Below are 22,188 nucleotides of genomic sequence, written 5' to 3'. Positions count from 1 at the left end.
CTATGGATGAACTCCAATCTGCTTTATCCGGTTTAACTGATTCATCTCCAGGTATTGATGGCATTCCATACTCTTTCCTTTCAAAATCAAGCCTCAAGGTCAAGCATGCCTACTTGGAGCTGATAAACTACTTTCTTGAGTACGGAGTTACTCCATGCTCTTGGAGTAAGCAAATAGTTGTTCCCATATTGAAGGCCGGAAAGGACCCCCGTGATCCTAACTCCCGACGTCCTATCGCCCTCTCCTCTGCTTTGGCGAAAATCTTAGAGCACTTAATTAAATGCAGGCTCGAATGGCTAATTGAGAATAGAGGAATCCTAGCCAAAACCCAGTTTGGGTTTAGGAAAGGGATGAGTACTCTAGACAGCCTTGCAATACTTACAACAGATATTCACATCGCATTCAAGAGGAAAGAATACCTTGTGGGTGTCTTCCTTGACATAGCGTCTGCCTATGATAATGTACTTCTTCCTGTGCTCAGGCAGAAAATGCGCCAGCTGAGCATTCCAGTGAAGCTTACCCGTCTGGTTTGCAGCCTATTCATGGAGAGATCCATCTACATAAAATCCCCTACCACCTCCCTTGATTCCCCAAAATTTGTTTGGAAAGGCCTCCCCCAGGGATCGGTCTTAAGCCCCCTCCTTTACAGTCTGTATACTTACGATCTAGATAAATCCGTTGACTGCTTCTGCGACATTCTACAGTACGCTGACGACTTGGCCCTCTATTATGCTTCTCCCTCGTTAGCGGAGACAAATGTCCAGCTGAACCTGGCTCTTAGGTACCTCACGGATTGGCTGGATAGACATGGGTTATCTCTTTCTCCCACTAAATGCACAGCAGTGATTTTCACTAGAAAAAGAAACATCCCAGATCTGGATGTTGTTATTGGAGAGCATTCAATCACTGTGTCAAATAAAGTTAAATTTTTGGGTGTGATTCTGGATTCCAGGTTGTCGGGTAGCCATCACATGAACTACGTGGCTCAGAAGTGCGAGAGGGGTGTCAACGTCCTCAGGTCACTGTCAGGTGTCTGGTGGGGCGCACATCCATACTCCCAGAAGCTACTGTACAACGCCATTGTTCGAAGTCACTTTGACTATGCCTCATTTATCCTGGACCCCTGTAATAAGGCTGCATTAGAAAAAATTGATAAGGTTCAGTACAAGTGTCTTCGAATAGTGTCCGGTGCAATGAAATCTACCCCCACCAATGCCCTTCAGGTTGAGTGTGTCGACCCCCCTCTCTCGCTGCGGAGACAGTACTTGTGTGACCGGTTTTTCCTCGGGATCTGGCAGTCAGAGTCTCACCCTCTATTGTCTAAGCTCGATACCCTTAAGCGGTTATGTCATGCTCAAGAAACCCATGGCCTTTCCTTCCTTCTCAAATCATTCATTTTTGCTTCCAACCTTCCTCATCCTTCAATTAAATTTAAAATGAACCCTCTGTTTAGTGTCCCTTATGATGCCCTGGTTTTTCAGCCCAATGTTGTTATGGACATGGGCATTGTGAAAAACGCTCCGGGGGCCGAGAAAACATTGACTCATAAACTCCAGTCAGAGTGGCCTGGTTGGCTCCCAGTCTTCACAGATGCCTCCAAATTTTCAGATAAGAGCAATGTTGGTCTAGCTGTCTGGCTTCCTAAGTACAAAATTACCCTTAATTTCAAACTCCCCCCTGAATCCTCGGTCTTCACGGGCGAGGCTACCGCTATTCTGGAGGCACTTCTGTACACTGAGTCTCACAAACTCAATAAATCTATTATTCTATCAGACTCTTCTAGCTGCTTACATTCAATTATTTTATTTCCTTTTAAATCAAAATCTAAATTCCCTATCATTCTTCAAATTAGACAAACTCTCTTCCGTTGCAAGACTCAGGGTATAGAGGTGGCTATTGCCTGGATACCTGGCCACAGTGGCATCATTGGTAATGAGTGTGCAGATTCCTTCGCTAAGGATGCCGTTAGCTTGGGCCTGGATACTCATTACCATAATTTTGCCCACGACCTTGCCTCGCTCGCAGGACCGAGACTTGATAATTCCTGGAAGGAGTCCTGGGAAGCTTCCAGGAACATTAAAGGTAAGTATTACTCCTTAATCCAACCACATATTCCCAAAAGGCCATGGTTTTTTAGAGCAAGACTCCTAGATAAAACCTCCACCTCGACAATCTGCAGACTCCGTCTTGGTCATGCGTGCACGCCTGTGCACCTGGCTAGGATTCGGGTGCGTGATAGTTCGGTTTGTGACTGCGGCACCAGCGAAGGATCTGTCGACCACCTTTTCTTTGAGTGTCCTAACCTTCAAACCTCCCTCTATGATCCTCCCTTCCTCTATCCCAAGACCTGTAAATATCAATTACCTACTAACACTTGTACATACCCCAATCGCTAACATCCTGTATAAATTCTTCAAAACTAACAATATTAAACTATAAATTTGTTTGTGTTCATTATAATATACTAACCCTATGTTTGTGATGTCCCTGTATAAATTGTGTCCGTCTGTTTGTTTCAGGTATTAACCTTGTAAATATCTTTAAATCTCCACCGTAAAGACAGCAATTAACATAGTGTGTACCTTAACACAATCGTTTTTGGCCGAATTTGCTGTGTTAGTCACACACGGCACACAGCCACAAACAAAGATTGATTGATTGAATGTAAAAGTCTTATCGAACATTTTTAATCACGTGATATGTCACGAGCCGTATCGCCGTTTTTAAATGCACTTGACACTGCAGTAATTCAGGATTTTTTTATTGGTATCAATGTATTCTCTGGATAAAAATAAAATAATAAATAAATATGTGGGGACATCTCACACACGGCCATCCGACCCCAAGCTAGGCAGAACCTGTGTTATGGGTGTCGGACAGCTGATATATCTACACAAATACATAGATAGATAGATACTAAATATAAATATGGATGTTTTAAATGTGCTTGTAACTGTACATTATTTGTTTTGCTTCCAGTCGTTCCAGGAGTTTTTCATATGAATTTGTGGCGACATCTATAATGAATACGTGCAAGCATAGAAGTCAAGATATAGATCCAGCAAAGAGATATCAAGGACGACCAACAGATGGCATGGAAGAGTGAAAGCAAAATACCAAAAACCTACATCGCGGTATCTAAGAATTACAGCTACTCAGTATATATACAGAATCCCGACATGTAACCGTCGGGCAGTTGCCCACCAAGCTAAACCGCCCAGCTTGGTCGGAGGATCCTCCCTTTTCAATGGAGGAGTGGCAACACCTTCGCTCCTCCATATTGGTGACCCCTACAACCGGAACACGACCTGATGATGACCATGCAGAACAGCAGCAGCAGAACATCTTCCACCATGTCGATGACCTCACAGACGATCAGCAGACCTTCCAGCAGCTACAAGATGAAGTCCAGCAGTACCATCACCCCCACAGCATCCTTCAGCAGCCACCCGAGTCAACCAGCTTGCAGATTCCACGGGCACCGTGACCACCAGCTTGCAGCGGAAATGCGCGAGCCTGGTCACACCCTCGAGCAGACAGACTGCAGCGACCTTGCAGTGCACTTCGGCCAGCCGTAGCAGCGTCGGTCCAGGGTCCACCTCTCCTGGTCGAAGAAGCATTGGGGCAACGCACCGGAACAGTCGTAGCAGAGCGATCCTTGCAGTCCACTTCAAGCCGGTACGATCGAGCGTCAACTCTCCCGGTTGAAGCTGGATTGGGGACATCGCCACGCGCCTAACCATGCACTACTCTTCAAGCCGGTACGATCGAGCGTCAACTCTCCCGGTTGAAGACGAATTGGGGTTACGGCGAATGAAGACCGCAGATAGTCCTGAAAGGCGGACTAGCGGCAATCTGACCTGGTGAACAAGACGTATCAGAAGCACTGAGGAATATCGACCTACGGTCTCGGGGGGGAGTGATGTGGCGACATCTATAATGAATACGTGCAAGCATAGAAGTCAAGATATAGATCCAGCAAAGAGATATCAAGGACGACCAACAGATGGCATGGAAGAGTGAAAGCAAAATACCAAAAACCTACATCGCGGTATCTAAGAATTACAGCTACTCAGTATATATACAGAATCCCGACATGTAACCGTCGGGCAGTTGCCCACCAAGCTAAACCGCCCAGCTTGGTCGGAGGATCCTCCCTTTTCAATGGAGGAGTGGCAACACCTTCGCTCCTCCATAAATTCATATAAGTAAACACTTTTCCTGGAAGTTAGTTGGATGTTGTTTTTTTAGTAAATATTTTTGAAAAGACAGAGCCAACTACTAAGCTAGCTAAGTTTTATTTGATATTATCATATATAATGATCTAATTATTGTGTATAGAAGAGACGATTTATTTTCTCTAAAACCAGTTTCTTCTTCTTCTTATAGTCCTGTTACTCCCCTGTGGAGCTTAGGGCTACAGACATTCTTCGCCACGCTTCCCTATATTGAGCCGTCTCCTTCACTTGGGCCCACGATAGACCTGCCCTAACCAGTTTATAAAATAGTAACATAAAATATAGCTACATAAATATTAAGTAGGGACTAAATAAATTATCCGACTTTGTATTATTACATAGATTTCACAACTTTTTAAGGTTGAATGTTTTTTTTTTTGGTTTTACACTTAATTACTTATCGTGTCTATCTGTGACACTTGCGCGAACAAAATGTTTTTAAAATATCGAAATTACGCGAAAAGTCCTTGTTTGCACGTGACAAAACAGCAAAGGTTGTCTTATCGAAAATGCGATTTACTCTACTCCAGGGATTTCAGAACTTTACCTTTAAATCCCCGTCGCACCTTTGGCGTCTTTTAGCTAAGTAAGTGTTTACTCTTTGAGCCCGTGGATACTATTGGTTTAAGGTGTTTGTTAATGAAAATTCATGGAGTTTTCAATTTGTTATTTTATTATTTATGTAGGTATTTTAGGTACTGATCTTGTCTGTTATGTTCTGTCACTGTTTCAAATATACATATATATATATATATATATATATATATATATATATATATATATAGATTTCTTTCTTAGAGAGGTTTCAGACTAGCATATTTTTATATTTAACAAACTACATATGATTTACACATTGCTTAACTCGTATGTCACGAGCGTAGACATGCTTCTAAGCCCATATAAGGACGATGACAATTTTTTTATGAAACTGGATTTTAAGAGGGTATGTACTATGTACTATGTATACGCGCGGAAAACACGCGAATGTATGCTAGTCTGAAACCGCCCTATAGTCTAGTCTGAAAACGTAGAAACGGCGTTATGTAGAAGTGTCTATAAATAAATTCAGTTGTAAACATTAACATTACCTCACGTATATCGACGGCGTAAACGGTCATAAATGTATGCGTTTGTAAGTTACAGCTATTTTCCGTTCGTTTATTGTTCGGTTATACTTTATGGGATATTACTGGCTGTGGTTATGAAATATGTTGTAGTGTACCTATAGATAGTACAATTTGTTGTTATAAATACTGTTTATTGTGAGTGTAACGTAAAATGCATTCACTAGCATCGATATATTAAAATATTCTGTCGAATTGAGTTAGTGTATTTCAACGCACTTTTAAAATATTTTCGTTATAGTTTCCAGTAACGGATGCACACTTTTTAAATCGATGTAACCTATGTAATTGTATGTATATGTATGGTGATAAATAATGTATACTCATTATATGTTGAATACGTTCCTCTCGGCATCGCTCCCCTATTCTCAGACACATTACCTATTCATATTGATTGCCTATTTTGTGTTGTTTCTATCTTCAATATTCTTATAAGCTTGAGATTAAAGTTTGCATCTCTAGTGTAGGTAATACATAGTGGATAATAAATTGTCTCTTATGTCGCATAAATTCCATTTCCTGCTCATTAACGTATAGGAGGAATTTCAGAAAAAATGAGATTCAATTTTTATTACGTGATTTTCCGCAGAAAAATTTATGTCGTAAAATTCCCTGACAGCGGCGGCTAACGGCCGTAGTGGTTATGTTTTCTTGCTCAAAGATTTTAAGGCGAAGTCGTTTTTGTTAAAGGTATGCCAAGACGGTCGAATGGTGTAGTGATTAGTAACCCTGACTGCTATGCCGAAGGTCCCGGGTTCGATTCCCGGCAGGGGCAGATATTTGTTTAAAGACAGATATTTGTGCTCGGGTCTTGGGTGTTGATATTTATATTTAATATATATCTATCTTTATATTTGTGTAGATATATCAGCTGTCCGATATCCATATTACAGGCTCTGCCTAACTTGGGGTCGGATGGCCGTGTGTGAGATGTCCCCACATATTTATTCATTTATTTATTGATGTTGTTGTTTTGCAGATACACTCGGATTAGAGTGTAAGTGTAAACACACCATAATCCTGGACACGAGCTAAGTGTTAAATAGTGTGCTAATACAATAATCTCTTTAATCCTATTACATTGTAGTTATATACTTAAACAAGTTATGTATACTTATGTGTATTGTGTAAGTTATTATTAGATTGTGAGTGGAGAATGTCTATTTTTTTATTTCCTCGATGATGATGTCCTACTGAGGCAATTCGGTACAAAATTTACATCCCTTCGCAGGGTTTTAGGTTTGATAGATACGTATAAATGAACTTTCAATTCATGTGATTAAAGGTATCCAAGTTTACCTAAGTTTAGTAAGACATAGGGAAACTACAAATAAATGATTTAAGATACAGTCATGTAAAAATATCTGGCATGGTATACAACTTTTGCAACATCTTTTTTATAAGTTTCCGATAACTATTCAGCCGTAGACTTAGGAAGTCATTGAAATTTATTTATTAAACTCTTTATTTTACAAATATGAAAATACATGTACAAAAGGTGGGCTTAATGCTAAGAGCATTTTCTACCAGCCAACCTACAGGAGGTGCAGGAAAACAGGTACAAAGATGCGTGAAATGACTATCAGGAGATCACATCTCTGCCTGAAAGACTGCATTTTCCTTGTGTAGGGTCGCCAGAACACCCTGTAACAAGCATTTACGATAGATATAAGATAAGTTTTATGTCAGAGCGCCCTATTCTGTTTCTCAGAGTAGGCGAAATTATCCTTTTATTACTTTTTTACGATACACATTTATTGTAATTTACTGACGCAAAATTGGGCCCAGTTTTACTTTACCCATGAAAGGAATAGCATAAGTAGCTATTATATATATTTTATATTTTTAGTTATTATAATATATTTATTTAGTTATTATAATAACTATAAATATTATTTATATTTATAGTTATTATAGACCCTAGCAGATAATTATGAATAGAATTGTAATTATGAATAGTATAATTTCATTAATATAGAAAAGGAACGTAATTTAGAAGAAAAATATACATCCATCTTAGTTTTGTTTGATTTAGTTAGTTCATAAAGACAATTAGGCGTTATCATCATCCATCAATGTCCGAGAAAAGTGATGCATTATCCACGTTTTACCCCGCAAGTAGTTTCATGGTTTCTTTTTATAATGAGTGGAAGGAGAAATTAAAAAGAAAATAAATAAATTCTTTAAGTATGAATTGAAGGTCCGTTTTAAGCGTCCACCTATCGGTATCGTACGTATCGGACCAAACGGATTTTCATCAATATATGGAGATACGGCGTCGGCAATGCCGATGAAGTGGACGCACTTGTGTGAATTTTTACACAGAGAATACTGAATAAGATGTGTCCGTTGCGTAAAATGCCGAAAGGTGGACGTTTACCTTAAACGGACGTTCTATACATACTTACGGATCGTTTCCTTTTAATTTTGATAATCTTTTCACCTACCATTAAACTCAAACTCAAAAACTCAAACTCAAAATTTTTTATTCATCGTACAAATATAAAATTTTCTGATGAACGTCAATTTTTACAAATTACTCTCCGTTCGGATAAGGGGGGGCTCTTTCTGTCTAAGGAGAAGAACGGAGGCAAGAAACTCCTGAGCCATCTTTTCAAAAAAAGACTTAAAACTAGTTGGTATACAATAACTACATATAAGCTTAATAATTATTATTATAATAATATGAGCAGAGCTAACTACTTATCACAGCCATGCATTAACGTCCTCTAAGTAATCATAAATTTTATAATAAGCTTTTTTACTGAGTTTCTCTTTAATGTAACACTTAAACTTATTCTCTGGCATTTGAGCAACTTCTGCTGGAAGCTTATTATAAAATCTAATACAGTACCCTAAAAACGATTTATTAACTTTCGCCAGACGCATCGCTGGAAAAGCCAGCTTATGCTTGTTCCTAGTATTAATGTCATGATTACTGCCAATTGTATCAAAAGTTGAAATATTCTTTCGTACATACATTAAATTGGAAAAAATGAACTGACATGGAACTGTAAGGATGTTAATTTCTTTAAATAGTTCTCTCAATGAATCCCTGGAACCAAGTTTGTATATAGAGCGGATGGCTCTTTTCTGTAATACAAATATAGTTTCAATATCAGCTGCTCTACCCCAAAGCAAAATGCCATACGATAATAAGCTGTGGAAATAACTAAAGTAAACTAATCTGGCGGTTTCAACGTCGGTCAGCTGTCTAATTTTCCGTACAGCAAAAGCTGCGGAGCTCAACCTTCCAGACAATTTTTCAATGTGAGGTCCCCACTGTAACTTTGAATCTATAGTCATCCCAAGAAAGACAGTATCATTAACTAGGTCCAATTTATTCCCATCTAGAATAATGTTAGTATCGCATTGTCTAACATTCGGCAGTGTAAATTTAATACATTTCGTTTTCTTAGAATTCAATAGAAGATTATTAACGGTAAACCAATCGTGTATGTCAGATAGAATTGAATTAATTTCATTAAAATTATTTTCTCTTCTTTTAACTTTAAAAAGCAAAGAAGTATCGTCAGCAAATAAAACTATATTAGTCAATTTTTCAACCATAAAAGGCAAGTCATTAATATAAATGAGGAATAAAAATGGTCCTAGAATAGATCCTTGAGGGACGCCTATTTTTACATGAGCCCCCTGTGATTTAGTATTGTTAATATCGACCCTTTGTTGTCTCTTGTCTAAATATGAAGATATCAAATCTAAAGCCTTTCCTCCTATTCCATTATAAAAAAAAACAAGAAACTACTTGTGGGGTAAAACGTGGATAATGCTTACCTTTAACGAACGGAAAGTGATGGATGTGATTTTTATACTGGCTTATTTCGGGTGGCAATAAACATATTGAAAATACCATAACGATAAAAGAACATTAAATTGAAACAAACCGATTTTGAAATCCCTCCGCATCTGAACTCGTTGCCGATAACTTACCCTTAAGCAGTTCCAATAAGCTGACCGACACTCTGATAAAAATCTGTCACGTACATAACGAGAGAGCTTCCTCTCAGTGTGTTGAAATATGTTTTACTTAACACGCTTTTCCTGAACCATATTTTTCCGAGTGCAGTCAGTAAGTGTTAGATACAATAATAACAGACCATAATACACTCGCTAGTGATGAAAAAGTTCCAGTGACAATAGCACCAAATTTCTCCTCAGTGGAAATGGCTAGCTTAAATACGCGATCTAAATACTGAACTATAACGTAAATACTGTGTTATTTTTATTGAATCCTAATCCTAACTCCTAACTAATATTATAAATGCGAAAGTAACTGTGTCTGTCTGTCTGTCTGTTACTCTTTCACGCCAAAACTACTGAACGGATTTGAATGAAATTTGGTATACATACGGTCTAGACCCTGGGAAAGAACATAGACTACTTTTTATCCCGGAATTCCCACGGGAAAACTTTTTAAGGCGAAGCGAAGCGCGCGGGAACAGCTATGTTTAAAATAAATTGTCGTTTAGTATTGACATTTTGAGAGTGGAACTTTTTCATTGCTCGTGAATGTATTTATTTTATTTTATTCATTGTATGTATATTATTGGTTATAATTTTAGACAAGTATATTATGCTACGCCGTGGACTCGTATCAAGAAGCCTACGGCGTAGTCGCGTAGCAAGAAGTTCATACATACTGAAGACTTCAGTTTCATTATGTATAGGACACTTCCACTTTGACTTTGTAACTTTGTTTTGTTGTTTTCAATGCTTGAAGGGGGGTTAATAATGTTTTTGTAATACAAGCAATAAATATATTATATTATATATATATACATTAAACTCTTTTAAATTTTTCTATATTTGTCTAAGTGCATTCTAAGAGCACACGGATTTTGTTATGTTTCATTTGATAACAAAACACAAACACCAAGTTATCGTAAAGTTCTATGATTTATTTATCAAGACTACAGAGGAAAGAAAAAAGTTATGATTCATGTTACTACGGTTTTTCCCATCTTCTCATACGAGTAGGGTTTTTTTTATAGAAAAAATATCTATAATTTTCCCTTTAAGTGCTAAAATAAAACTGGAAGGACTTTTTTTAAAAGGATGGTAACGTAGGTAATAACTAACTTATTTCCTGAGCCTTAGGATTATATTTATTTAGACAATATTTTGATTTGCCTATTGCTACCCTTTGGTTACAAACAAATCTAGATAACAATTTTCTTAGTTTAAACAAATACCTACCTGTCCCAGCCGGGGTTCGAACCCGGGACACTCGCCACAACAGTATCTACTAACCATGACATTGTGGAACTGGCTGTTAATACATTAGGTACCTCCTATTATCTCATTGTTTTGTTGAAAACGTACATACTTAGTCCTTCGCCTTTAAGTTTAGGTGCTCCTGAGTAGGGTGCCTGCTGAAGAAAATCTTGATGTTCAACATTATCATCATCAGCTAAAAATCATCTATTGCTGCATAGAGTGATACAAAGGAGCGCCGCAAAACCATGTCCTCTGAATTCTTCATCCAACCACAAACAGCTTCCTGTCTCAGGTCCAGTGGGATGCAGGGCGTCCCACGTTCGCTTATTTGGTGTTCGATGCCTCAAATCTAGACATAGTCCAACAGACAGAACAGTTAATGATGATTTAGATTTAGAATATACTTAACATTTCATACTTTTTATTATCAAGATTTGATGATCATTTGTTCTAAATATGGTTATGAGTACGATTCATTCATCAATACGATTTTAAATTTAAGGTGACCTTGTTATTGGATATATCAAAATGAAACATCCCGTCTGTAAGTGTTCTTCTCAATCTTCGAAGACTTTCTTTGGTCGTGCCGTTTAGTTCCGGTCCATTTCTACGCTTTCACTCAGGTTTTATATAGGTACCTACCTACTTATTCAGGTACTAAAAGTACTTATTTCAGGGAGGAGTCAAAATAAAAAAGGCAATAATTGAAACATCAATTTTGTCCATAAACATTTATTAATATAATTTACCGTTTTCTCATATTCCATTATAATAATACAAATATGATTCCGCAAGAGGAACGCACAGGTATTATAAGAAGCTACGTACAGAGATCTACGAGGCTGCAATACCAATATACCTCCTGTCCAAGAGTTATATGTAGTAGTACATTAAATGCTTGTTATATTAGTATGCTTTATGTTAAGAACATTAATATTCCATTTTAATCTAAGTTGCCAATCGCAAGTACAAGCGACTTCTTACAAAGGCTTACAATAGCGTCTTTCACCAAGTTTTTCTTTAGATCATATCCCTTAATCGACTAGAACATTTAGGTTTAAAGTTACATTTAAGTTTTTTTTGTCTATTTTGTATTGTTCTACTTCCTAACGACATAAGTTTACCACCAATTTTGTTAGATGCTACAGATTTTATTTCTCTACTTTAATTTACTTATCTCTACATACATACTTGCGATAGAACGAACTGCGCAGGCGGCGACGCGCTCATTGGTCGAAACAAAAGAGTTAAACAAAACGATTGGCCAAGAGCTCGTCACCGGCGGCGGCAGTTGCGGGCGTCTGATTGGCCGAGTATAGCGTCGAGGCGTACTGATTGGGCAATAAGGCTGGGTGATTGCCCAACCACGTAAGCGGACACCCGGCCTAATCAGAAAAAGAAACGGGAAGTCGTAACGAACGGAAAACCGAACAGAATTTCGTCGTCTAAATTGTAAACAATTCCAAAAATATCCAACTAATAAAGTCTAGGTCCCTGTTTCGCTCGAACATGTTAGAAAAAGCATTGCTAATGAAATGAAAGGTCCGTGTTGTCGCGTGGTTGTTGTGTGGTGGTGGCGTGGCGGCCCGGTCGGCTGGTGGGAGCGGGTCGGCGCGCCACATGTCGTCTCGCTCTAGCCCCACTTCTGGAAGAGGCCCATGCGCTGGCAGCGACAGTTGGAGCCCCAGAGGTTGCAGCGGCAGGACGAGGAGTGGCAGCAGTCGCCGGGCCGGTGGTCGCAGTTGCCCCCGCGGCGGATGCACGCGCGCCTGAAAACGTAGATCAGCGACGAACGTCTGAAATGACATCATCGAAGGCTAGCCTAAGTTTGTGCGAGGCTGGTAGCGTGATGGCAAAATGGATAAGGTCTCGGCTCTTATTCGTGAGGCCGTGGGTTCGAATACTGCCATGTGCCAATTAATTATTTAGAAATAAAGAATTTGAGTACAATTATGCCTCGTACTCTTGTGGTGAAGGGAAACATCACGAGGAAACCTGATATGCATCTAGGTTCTAGATGTGTACCCTAAGTGCAGCTAGTAATGGAGTTTGACAGTATTTTAGTGAATGCCTACCTAACCTATTACGCATAGGTTAGGTAGGATAACTGTTTGGTGAATCTGAAACCATTCATGTAAGGTAATCCAATGAATTATTATTTACAGACAATAATACTTAATAACTGAAGGAAACATTTGCACATCTAGATTCTAGATGCACCAGCTGATATAGCGAACACTAGAAAACATCTGTTACAATTCTCACTGAACCAATAATAAATCTATAAAAGGGTTAATAACAACCGCTATAACTCAGAACAGTTTATCGAACATTCTAGTGCTATTTATGTCTTTATTGGCACTTTTATTGACTCTTTAGTAACTTATTGTGTTGTCCAAGGTACACAAAGAGAGAAATTATATCTAAAAGAAAAATAAATATAAATAAAAGAAAAATGTGCCTTTACTTTCTTACTTTATACTAGTTATGGCAAATATACCGAATGGTTTGAAGTATCTAAGCTTCCAAAGCGTAAATTTCAAACCACATTAAAAAGTTTTATAGAAAAGCAGTTAAACGGTCACATTATGAAACTCTGCAGCTTCGATATAATTCTTTATTGGTTGTAAGAGTTAATTACTTTGGCACGGAACCAATTCTTGTGCGATCTAGAACCGTTATCTCGACACTAACACATTGCAAGGAAGGAATTCAGCTATTACATTTTACAAGGAAGCCCCATCTAAACGGAGAAAGTTAAAAGATTTTGGACATTATGAACTGTTTACAATAAGTAAATTTGGAAGTAAGTTTACTTAACTAATCAATATTTAGGCACATACAATACGACGTCTAGATTACGATTTGGTTCAGGGGGGTCAATTTAGTTTACAAAAACGAAGTTTCGAATCGCTACTGCACTAACCACGATTGTCATATTGTTATAAGGTGGTATAATAGTAATAAGGTGGACTTTTACCAAATGATAAACGTAATAGTCCTGTCAAACAACACGTCTATCAGTTTAATTAGGACAAAATGCATTTAGAATTAAATACAATTTAAAAACGTTTAGAGTTTGGTAAATGTGTCCCTAAATGTACCGATTGCGTGACAGCTCTCTTCGTTTCTTTTTGTAAGATTTAGGGTGGCTTGCATAACAAAGTTAATCAAAATTAAATAGTTTATCTCTTGCTCTGACAGTATAATGTCAGAGCAAGAGGCCATATATTTAATTTTGATTAACTTTGTTGTGCAAGACACCCTTACTGGTTTTTCCTAATTATTCATACAAGTGGTATGAACTTACTTGCCAACGTCCTGTAGCATCTGCAGATCGGCCGGGTCTTCGTATTCTGCCAGGTTAGCTTCCAAGTCTTGGTCTCCTGGTGACAAATAACACCATATTATTTTCACCATCAACTCCAGTAAGTATAATACTTCTATTAGTTCTATTGGATAATTAGCGGCGGTATTTTTGGATACCTATTTTGGTTGTCTATTTGTTTAATATGTAGACTCGTTTACGTTTTAAATGCGTAACTTAATATGACTTACAGTGGAACTCTTGGCTACCACCATAATACTCGTAATAGATAGTTATTCACACAAGTTCGTAAATTATGAAATAAGAGCTTAGTGCATCCAGTCAGAAGGGTTGCACTAACTTTGCTGTTATGAATTGCTTCGCCTGTTCCAGCACTTTGCGTTCTATTATATATTCATGATAGCACAACACTTGTATGTAAAACATAACATAAACGATGATGCGTAAAGCAGTAAAGGCTCACTTCTGGTCAATAGGTATCTATCTCTACTGTCTAATGGCTTTTGCTTTTGTGTTATTTATGTATACAAAATTCGTGAATACTATGTTCATAAATTATACCTATATTATTCCTATTATTACCTATCTTTAAATGCATGTTGTAAGTAAATATAAGGACATGCGCAATTTGACTTACAGACGATGTTTTTTAAAACGAAACCAAGCATAGCAAAACAAGTATACATAAAAACCAAGCAGAAATGTACAACGTTCTGAACTTATCTTCGATCACTTCGCTCGAAGAAAAATAAAGATAACATAAATATAGACAGCTTTTGTTTGACGACTCGTATGACGAAGTATTTTCGGTGTGAATTTCCTCCCCTGTTATACGAGAAATCTTTCTGTTGTTATGTGAACTCGACTGGGGCGAGATATTTTATGTAACCTTAATATCTTTGTGGTCGTGTCAAACTTGTGCGAAACATTATACCAACTGATAAAGAATTGCAAAAACGCTAGAGAGTTTCTTGGAAAATTCGAGTCTAGTCGTTTTTGTTGTTGTAATGTTGAAATATATTTTTTACAGAGATAAAATGTTCCCTGTTTATTTATACTTGTAGGTGCTCTTTACGTAATAAGTATAGCTTTTTCGATTAACCTTGCTAAACGGGCGGAAAGAGTGTCTCTTTAGGTATAGTGCCACAAACTTTTCCGGTGAGAGTGAACTAAATTGATCCATATCTCATTACTTACTAATTAATTGTATATTGATATGGATTAGATGGGTTTATTAAAACCTCAAGGGCAAATTACCACTACGGGCAAACTTAAAATTATAAAATTAAGAAATATTAGACATTTACTTGAACTGTCACCGGAACAGATAAGTTTGTGGCACTATACATCTTTAACTATATGAATTTAAATGTCTTCTCTTATATTCTCAGTGATTTTTATACCTTACATCAGCGCAGAAATCACTACATGTATGGTATAGTGTGTCATGCGCAGCATTGCCATATAAATCATAATTATACCTATTCTATTCTATTCTGAGAGGGGGCGAAGTTCCCGTACATGGCTCTCTCGAGTGAAACCTCAGCCATCCTAGCTCCCGAGTAAACTGGAGTAGTAAGCCTGGGTGTTGCAATAGGCGCTCTGTTGATCCAAGAATAGATAATCTTGTTTCTGTAGTAGGTGGACAAGCTAACAGATTATTATTATGTTGAATCGTCTCATCTACTTTCTTACATGGCCTAAATATTTTTACCACATAAACATAGTAAGTACTTACACTCACGAGCATTGAAAAAGTTCCAGTGTGAGCGTTTTAATAGCATGTGGATTTGTGGATATCATCACGCACGCGAGATTGCCCCGTGTTCTTTTCTTACTAGTATTCATTGTAACGCGTGGAATATCCCGCGTGCATGATCAAATCCGCATGCTGTTAAAAACAGCCTGACATATGGAACGTCAATGGTGAGAGGAATTTTGCCATTGCTCGTTAGTGTATCCAGTAAGAATGATTACCTGGGTCAATGTAAGAGGCGTGCGCCCACTCGGCGGCGAGCACCACCGCCAGCGCCAGCAGCAGAGCGCCCGCGCGCCCCATCCTGCGTGCCTGTGAACAGATAAATAAATAAATAAATATGTGGGGACATCTCACACACGGCCATCCGACCCCAAGCTAGGCAGAACCTGTGTTATGGGTGTCGGACATAGATAGATACATACTAAATATAAATATCAACACCCAAGACCCGAGTACAAATATCTGTCTTTAAACAAATATCTGCCCCAGCCGGGAATCGAACCCGGGACCTTCGGCATAGCAGTCAGGGCCACTAACCACTACGCCATTCGACCGTCTATCACAACCTCAGTCACACTAGTACAAGAGACATAGTTAAGATCCGAGCAGTCCATGTCGGGACGCAGCGTGCCGGGCAGTGCGTGAGTTGCAATGAAGAATACCGTTAAGGCGGTACCACAGTCGGTACCAACGGTTCCAACCTATGCGACTGTGGTACCGCCCCCCAGAATATGGAGCATTTACTCTCCTGTCCCCTGTGCCCTTCCACCTGCACTCGGGAAGACTTACTCCAAGCCAACCAGAATGCTATCAAAGTTGCTTCTTTTTGGTCTGGACAAATTTAAAAATTAGCATGTTCACTGACACGAAAGAAGAAGAAGAATGAAGAATAAAATCTTAATCACAATAAGAGCCATTGTTCCACGCTGTCCTCGTGCCCCATACCTGCGCTTGCCTGCAAACAAATCATACTGTTAAAAGAGACACAGTTCTACAGCAACCCTTGAGCTAGCCACTGCTGGCCTGTTGATTTTACTGACAACTTTTAACACCGATAATCGGATGGTATACGACTACGACAAGCAAATATTTACCTTTATCACACCCAGAGCACAAACTGTATTAAGAGTCGTAGTTATAACAGTGTAATCTGAAATAACAATTGCATGTCTCATATCCCTTGGCTTCTCTCAAAATATATAAAAATGTGCAGATTTATTTTTGATACTTCATATACCTGCATACCCACATCGAAGCTAAAGAGACAAACATCCGTCAGTGTTCTATACTACGGAACATCCAGCTGGATTGGAGACTAACCTTATAGAATGGCACAAGTATCTAAACGCTAGAGCAATAAATGCATGTGTATTGCTTCAAACAATACTGCTGTATTAACGCGGACAAACATGAAAAATGAATGTTTACAGCAACTGAAATGTAAACAAAAACAAGTGCCGCGCTGAAATATGTTCGAGACAACATCGTAAACCAACAATGTGGACTGTTGGACCTGAAGCTGGGGCCCCGGAAAAATAAATTATACGAAATGACTTTTGCCTGAAAGTAAACGATAAATAGACCACAAGGCCAAAATATGCTAACTCTCAAATCTACGTTTAATAAATCCTAATCTGTTCACATGTTCAGAGATTTAATTCTTACGAAATTAAATAATAATCATAGGTTTGGTGTCAGTGGGTTAGTGTCTAAATATTATTATGATATATATGTCGCAGGCATCTGGTTTAATCTCCTGTTTGATTGAACCACTAGCCCGTTCATTGGATGGCGCTATTCAGTTGTATGACTAAAGGACAACTCGTCAAGTCGTTGATTGTAACGTTCGACGTCTTGACTGAACGTCATTCAGCGGAGTCGTTGAATGGGATATAGTATAGCAACTTTGTAATGTCTGGTTAGGGTGAACGTGACCAGACAAGAGTCAACAAAAAGACTATGTTACAAAGCTTATCTCACAAATTAACTAAACAATAACAATAAACGTACCATCATATTGTTGTTTATAATTATCCAGTTACGCCACAATTTTTTCTTTTAAACTATCCGCCCGCGGCGTAATAATAGGTAAATCCATGTTGTCACACTATTTTAACACAAATAACGCACTTTAAAGCTAATTTATTTGCAAAAAACTAAAAATATAGGTGCTTTTTGTGTCAGCTGTTAGCTGTTAGACGCCATATTTGTTTTGTTCACCACCTGACTTATTTTAAGTCCGCTAACTAGTTGGACGTTTTGTGACGCTTGTGCAATCAACGTTCGGCCTAGTCATACAACTAAGCAGCGTCATCCAATGAACGGGCTAGCGGTTCAATCAAACAGGAGATTAAACCAGATGCCTGCGACATATACATAATAGCGACTGTAGGCTGGTGCGATCATAATACCGATAAATGATATCACGACACTTAACTAAAAAGCCCAACAACACAAACACCCACTTTCTGTAAAAAAATACAACTCTATAATCATTGGAGTTGCCAAAAGTGCAGTGCGGTGTCCAATTTCACACATACTCGTACAGCTGTTATGTTAGTCGGAATCTGTAGCGATCGAACTATTCGCCACCTTTTGGGATCGAATCCGTGCGCTCAGATTTTATAGAAGCGCAAAGCTGTTTATAATAACTGTTCGGTGCCGAACTGAACTGCAGACTATTCTAAGCATTTCCAATGAAACTGTAACTAAGAACGCGCGATTTAAGTTCCTCATGTACGATTTAATTTAAAACACAATTACTTATATTAGAATTTTATTAACGTTTTTATACTTATTGTTTAATACGGTAGAAAATAGAATAATGTTTTTGAGACTAAATAAAAAATGATACTATTCGTGATTTACAACGGGTGAAAGATGAAGGTTTTTTTCTTGCGCTGAAGAATTAATAAGAATAAAACTTAGAACGTCAGTGTCAGATACATATGCACTCACGACTGTAGTCCCCGAAGGGGTAGTCATAGGTGGCTCACAAGCGAGCCACCCATTTTTCGCAGCACATTTGTACTCACGTGATAGGTTGCGAACCATATCGCCGTTTTGGGATAAGTACAATGCACTTCGGATACACATCTAGAATCTAGATGTGCAGGTTTCCTCACGATGTTTTCCATCACCGTAAGAGCACGTGGTATTATTGTAGGTACTTAAACTCCTTAACCCCGTACTGCATGAATTATGAAGGGATGGAGATAAAAAATATTTTTTACTTGAATATCGTTTAAGAGGGGACAATAACAACATTCTATTGTTTAAAAAAAAATTAGCTACTTTATTTTAGGAAAAAAATTAGGAGCCAGAAATGGCTTCGTATGCACTGGCACTTTGTATGTCTATGCCATTTATGGCTTCTATTTTTTGGATATTATTTTTTGATTTTATTTATTAGTTGAGGTAGAATAAAATATGAAATTCCAAGAGCCATTTATGGCTTCGTATGCAGTAAATGGTTAATTGAAAACACAATTGAAAGAATTGGTACAGGCCAGGATTTGAACCCACGGCCTCTCGATTGAGATGACCATTATCCATAACGCCACCACCGCTCACCGCAGTGTCAGATATTACAACAAAAAAAACCGTGAATAAACTTTTTTGGTTTCTGTTGCAAAGTTAATTGTTGGACTCTTCTTATTAGTACTCGTAAATACTCTCTAAACTTCAAATTACTGAAATAAAATACGTACATTCTATTAACCGCTGAACCGAAGGGGCACTTTGAAAACCAATCTCGGGGCACAATTTTGCTTCGAACGGAGTTGTTATGTTGTTGTCATTTATCAGCCAGTCCAACTTTTCAATACACACCCATGTCACACGCGCTCTTTTAAATTAGTTTTGAGATACAAATTGACTTTGTGGCTTGAACTTTATTGTTTGTTACTTGAAAATGGACAGAAATAGAATTCTTCGGGACTTGTAATAGAATTTAGGTATAAAAATGGCTTTTATTATCTAAAGGTCATCCATCATTCTGAATTATTACTTTTCTTAAATACGTATAAGCTTGTTTAGCGAACTCTTGGAAAATGTAGTTCTTACTTAATGGGCGAGCAATGTCAAAATGACACCCTGTATATTTTCACGATACCTTTTAATATGTGAGGAGTTAAAAGACAATATTGCACTTTCATTAATCGGTACCTTGGGGATATTACAGTAAGTATACTCAAATATGACAAAGGAAATACTTCCTCCCCCCTCTTTGGACTTAGCCCCCTGAGACGCTTTACAGCTGAGCGTGGCAAAGCTCTCATATATCGTAGTCGTAAACTATGGAATCAAAATTTACTAAATACTAATATTTCGTGCCAATTTCGCCATAGTGGGTTAGACCACAACCAGGGATTATTCCTTGACTTTTGACATATCTGTCAAGAATTTAATATGGAGATGACGTATAATTGATCACCCTTTCCCTGGTTATGATCTAACAGATTATGGAGAAATTGGAGCTTAAAATTATAAAAAAATATACCCCAATATATATTTAAAAAAAACACGCACTCACGCCTTGTACTAATGTACTCCCTTGCGGGGTAGGCAGAGGTGCATTGCTGCACCCACTTTTCGCCAGAGTGTTATGTTAGTCCCAATGTAATAGGGGGCGGGCCTATTGCCATTTTACGGGCACATCCAAGACCCGAGAACAAATATCTGTGTTTAAACAAATATCTACAGATATGACAAAACCCCAATATCTAGTAATATATGTCAATGCCCATATGGTTTTTCCGAAGTTAGCTATAATTATTTTATTATTTTATCATTAGGTATATTGAGTTAAGCTTAAGATGAAAGAATAACAAAGAAAGCAGTTAAGTTGACACAACCCGGATAGTCCAGAGTACACAGGTTATATTATTATATAAGTGTGCAATGTGCAATGTACATAGGCGTTGTTCTATGCATGTGTGTATAGAATTAAAGAGATAGCTGAGAACGGTCTTGTTTTGTTGTGTGTTCAACTAACTGTTGTTGCTGTCCAAATGATTGTAAGGTTGGTGCGATAATGACCTACCTCAGCCACAAATAGCCCACGCACAGCCCAACAACCTCTAGGCTGTACTAAAGATAAATAGAGACAGGAAAATTGCCATAATATGGCAATTTTCCTGTCTCTATTTATCACTATTAATGGGAGCGGTGGTAGCTCAGTCGGGTAAGCGCCCGCTTCTCACGCAAGAGATGCGGGTTCGATTCCCGGCGCTGACATGTACCAATGAGTTCTTTTAACTTAAGTACAATGTATACCATCGCTCTTACGGTGAAGGAAAACATCGTGAGGAAACCTGCATATCTAGATTTAGCACATCTAGATATGTGAACCCACCAACCCGCAGTGGACCAGCGTGGTGGGAAATGGTCCAAGCTTAGGAAGGCAGTTTAGACCTTGGGGATATGCACAAAGGTTCCACTCGAGAGAGCCAGGTGCAGGTACTTACACCCCCACAGAGAATAGAATAGAATAGAATAGATTGCCATAATAGTGCTCGTTCATACATATATGTATTAGATGAATAATACATATGTACAATGTTTTCTTCAGTTCAAAGGAGAAATAAATTAGGTAGCTAATAGTATATGAAGGTGGGTTTCATTATTGGCATCTGCCTATAATTAACATCCAGTAATCAAATTAATATAGGTATGGCTTTAATCAAAATTTAATTTAGACTTGGATATTGGAATACTTACACAAATTACAATCTTCTTATTGTGTCGACGATAAACGAAGAATAAAAGTAGTAAGGTCAACCGGGGCCAAGTCGCCTACGGGGCTAATGCCTCGAATCCATTTATCTTCCGAACCACATACTTTAGAACTACTGGAGTCATCTGCTATCTATCTTTGGAACTCAAACTTTTACTACTGACCAATAGATGTCGTATCCGGGGAAATTATCTTAAATAAACTGCCATTTTAATTTTTTCACCTCTTTTGGCCTCCTCCGGTTTCCTGACACGTTTTTTTGAATCGTTCCAAATGCGTGTTTGTTTAAAAGAATCTATGTTTCCTAACTGTAAATACTGTTATTGTTTTGTTGCTTTACATATTTTTTTGATTATTTTATTGAAATAAAGTAAGATTCGGACACAAAATGCAATAAAAAAAATTGTTGGTTTAGCTTTTTTTTGGGGTAAATGCATCTGGGCTTATGGGGTTATTGCCTCTATTGCGGTGCAATAGCCCCATTTCCAGAGGTTCTAAACATTTTGTGTTATAATAAAAGTAGTTTATACACTCACGAGCAATGAAAAAGTTCCAAAGCACTAAATTACTCCTAAACGAAAAATACAAGGTTAATGACGCCTTCTGCAATATTGAAGAACATTTAACAGCGTATTAGAATTAACATTCTTCGATTGGTAATCCAACTAAAACGTAAATAATTTGAATATATATATTAAACTAAATGTTTTAAAAAATTGGCGTCATTTGGTGTCGACATTATGATGTTGTTAACACGGTATATA

General features: G+C 38.0%; 1 protein-coding gene across 3 annotated transcripts in view; it reads right to left on the bottom strand.

Annotated features, from left to right (window-relative positions):
- Positions 1-11,316: 11,316 nt before the first annotated feature.
- Positions 11,317-22,188, bottom strand: part of LOC105388187 (U8-agatoxin-Ao1a) — a 55,205-nt gene continuing 44,333 nt past the window's right edge. For 2 of the 3 annotated variants that reach the window (XM_048625337.1, XM_038120364.2), the window contains exons 2-4: positions 15,906-15,996; positions 13,911-13,986; positions 11,317-12,396 (exon numbers count right to left, since the gene is read on the bottom strand). In XM_048625337.1, coding sequence (XP_048481294.1) covers positions 12,234-12,396; positions 13,911-13,986; positions 15,906-15,987 — 321 coding nt within the window. In that variant the 5' untranslated portion in view covers positions 15,988-15,996 and the 3' untranslated portion in view covers positions 11,317-12,233. The remainder of the gene's footprint in view (positions 12,397-13,910; positions 13,987-15,905; positions 15,997-22,188) is intronic. The other variant, XM_048625338.1, reaches the window with a different exon arrangement.

Source organism: Plutella xylostella, chromosome 14 (assembly GCF_932276165.1).
Source record: "Plutella xylostella chromosome 14, ilPluXylo3.1, whole genome shotgun sequence".
Taxonomy (NCBI): domain Eukaryota; kingdom Metazoa; phylum Arthropoda; class Insecta; order Lepidoptera; family Plutellidae; genus Plutella; species Plutella xylostella.
The sequence above is the reverse complement of the archived record's forward strand: the minus strand, read 5'-3'. Positions and strand labels throughout refer to the sequence as shown.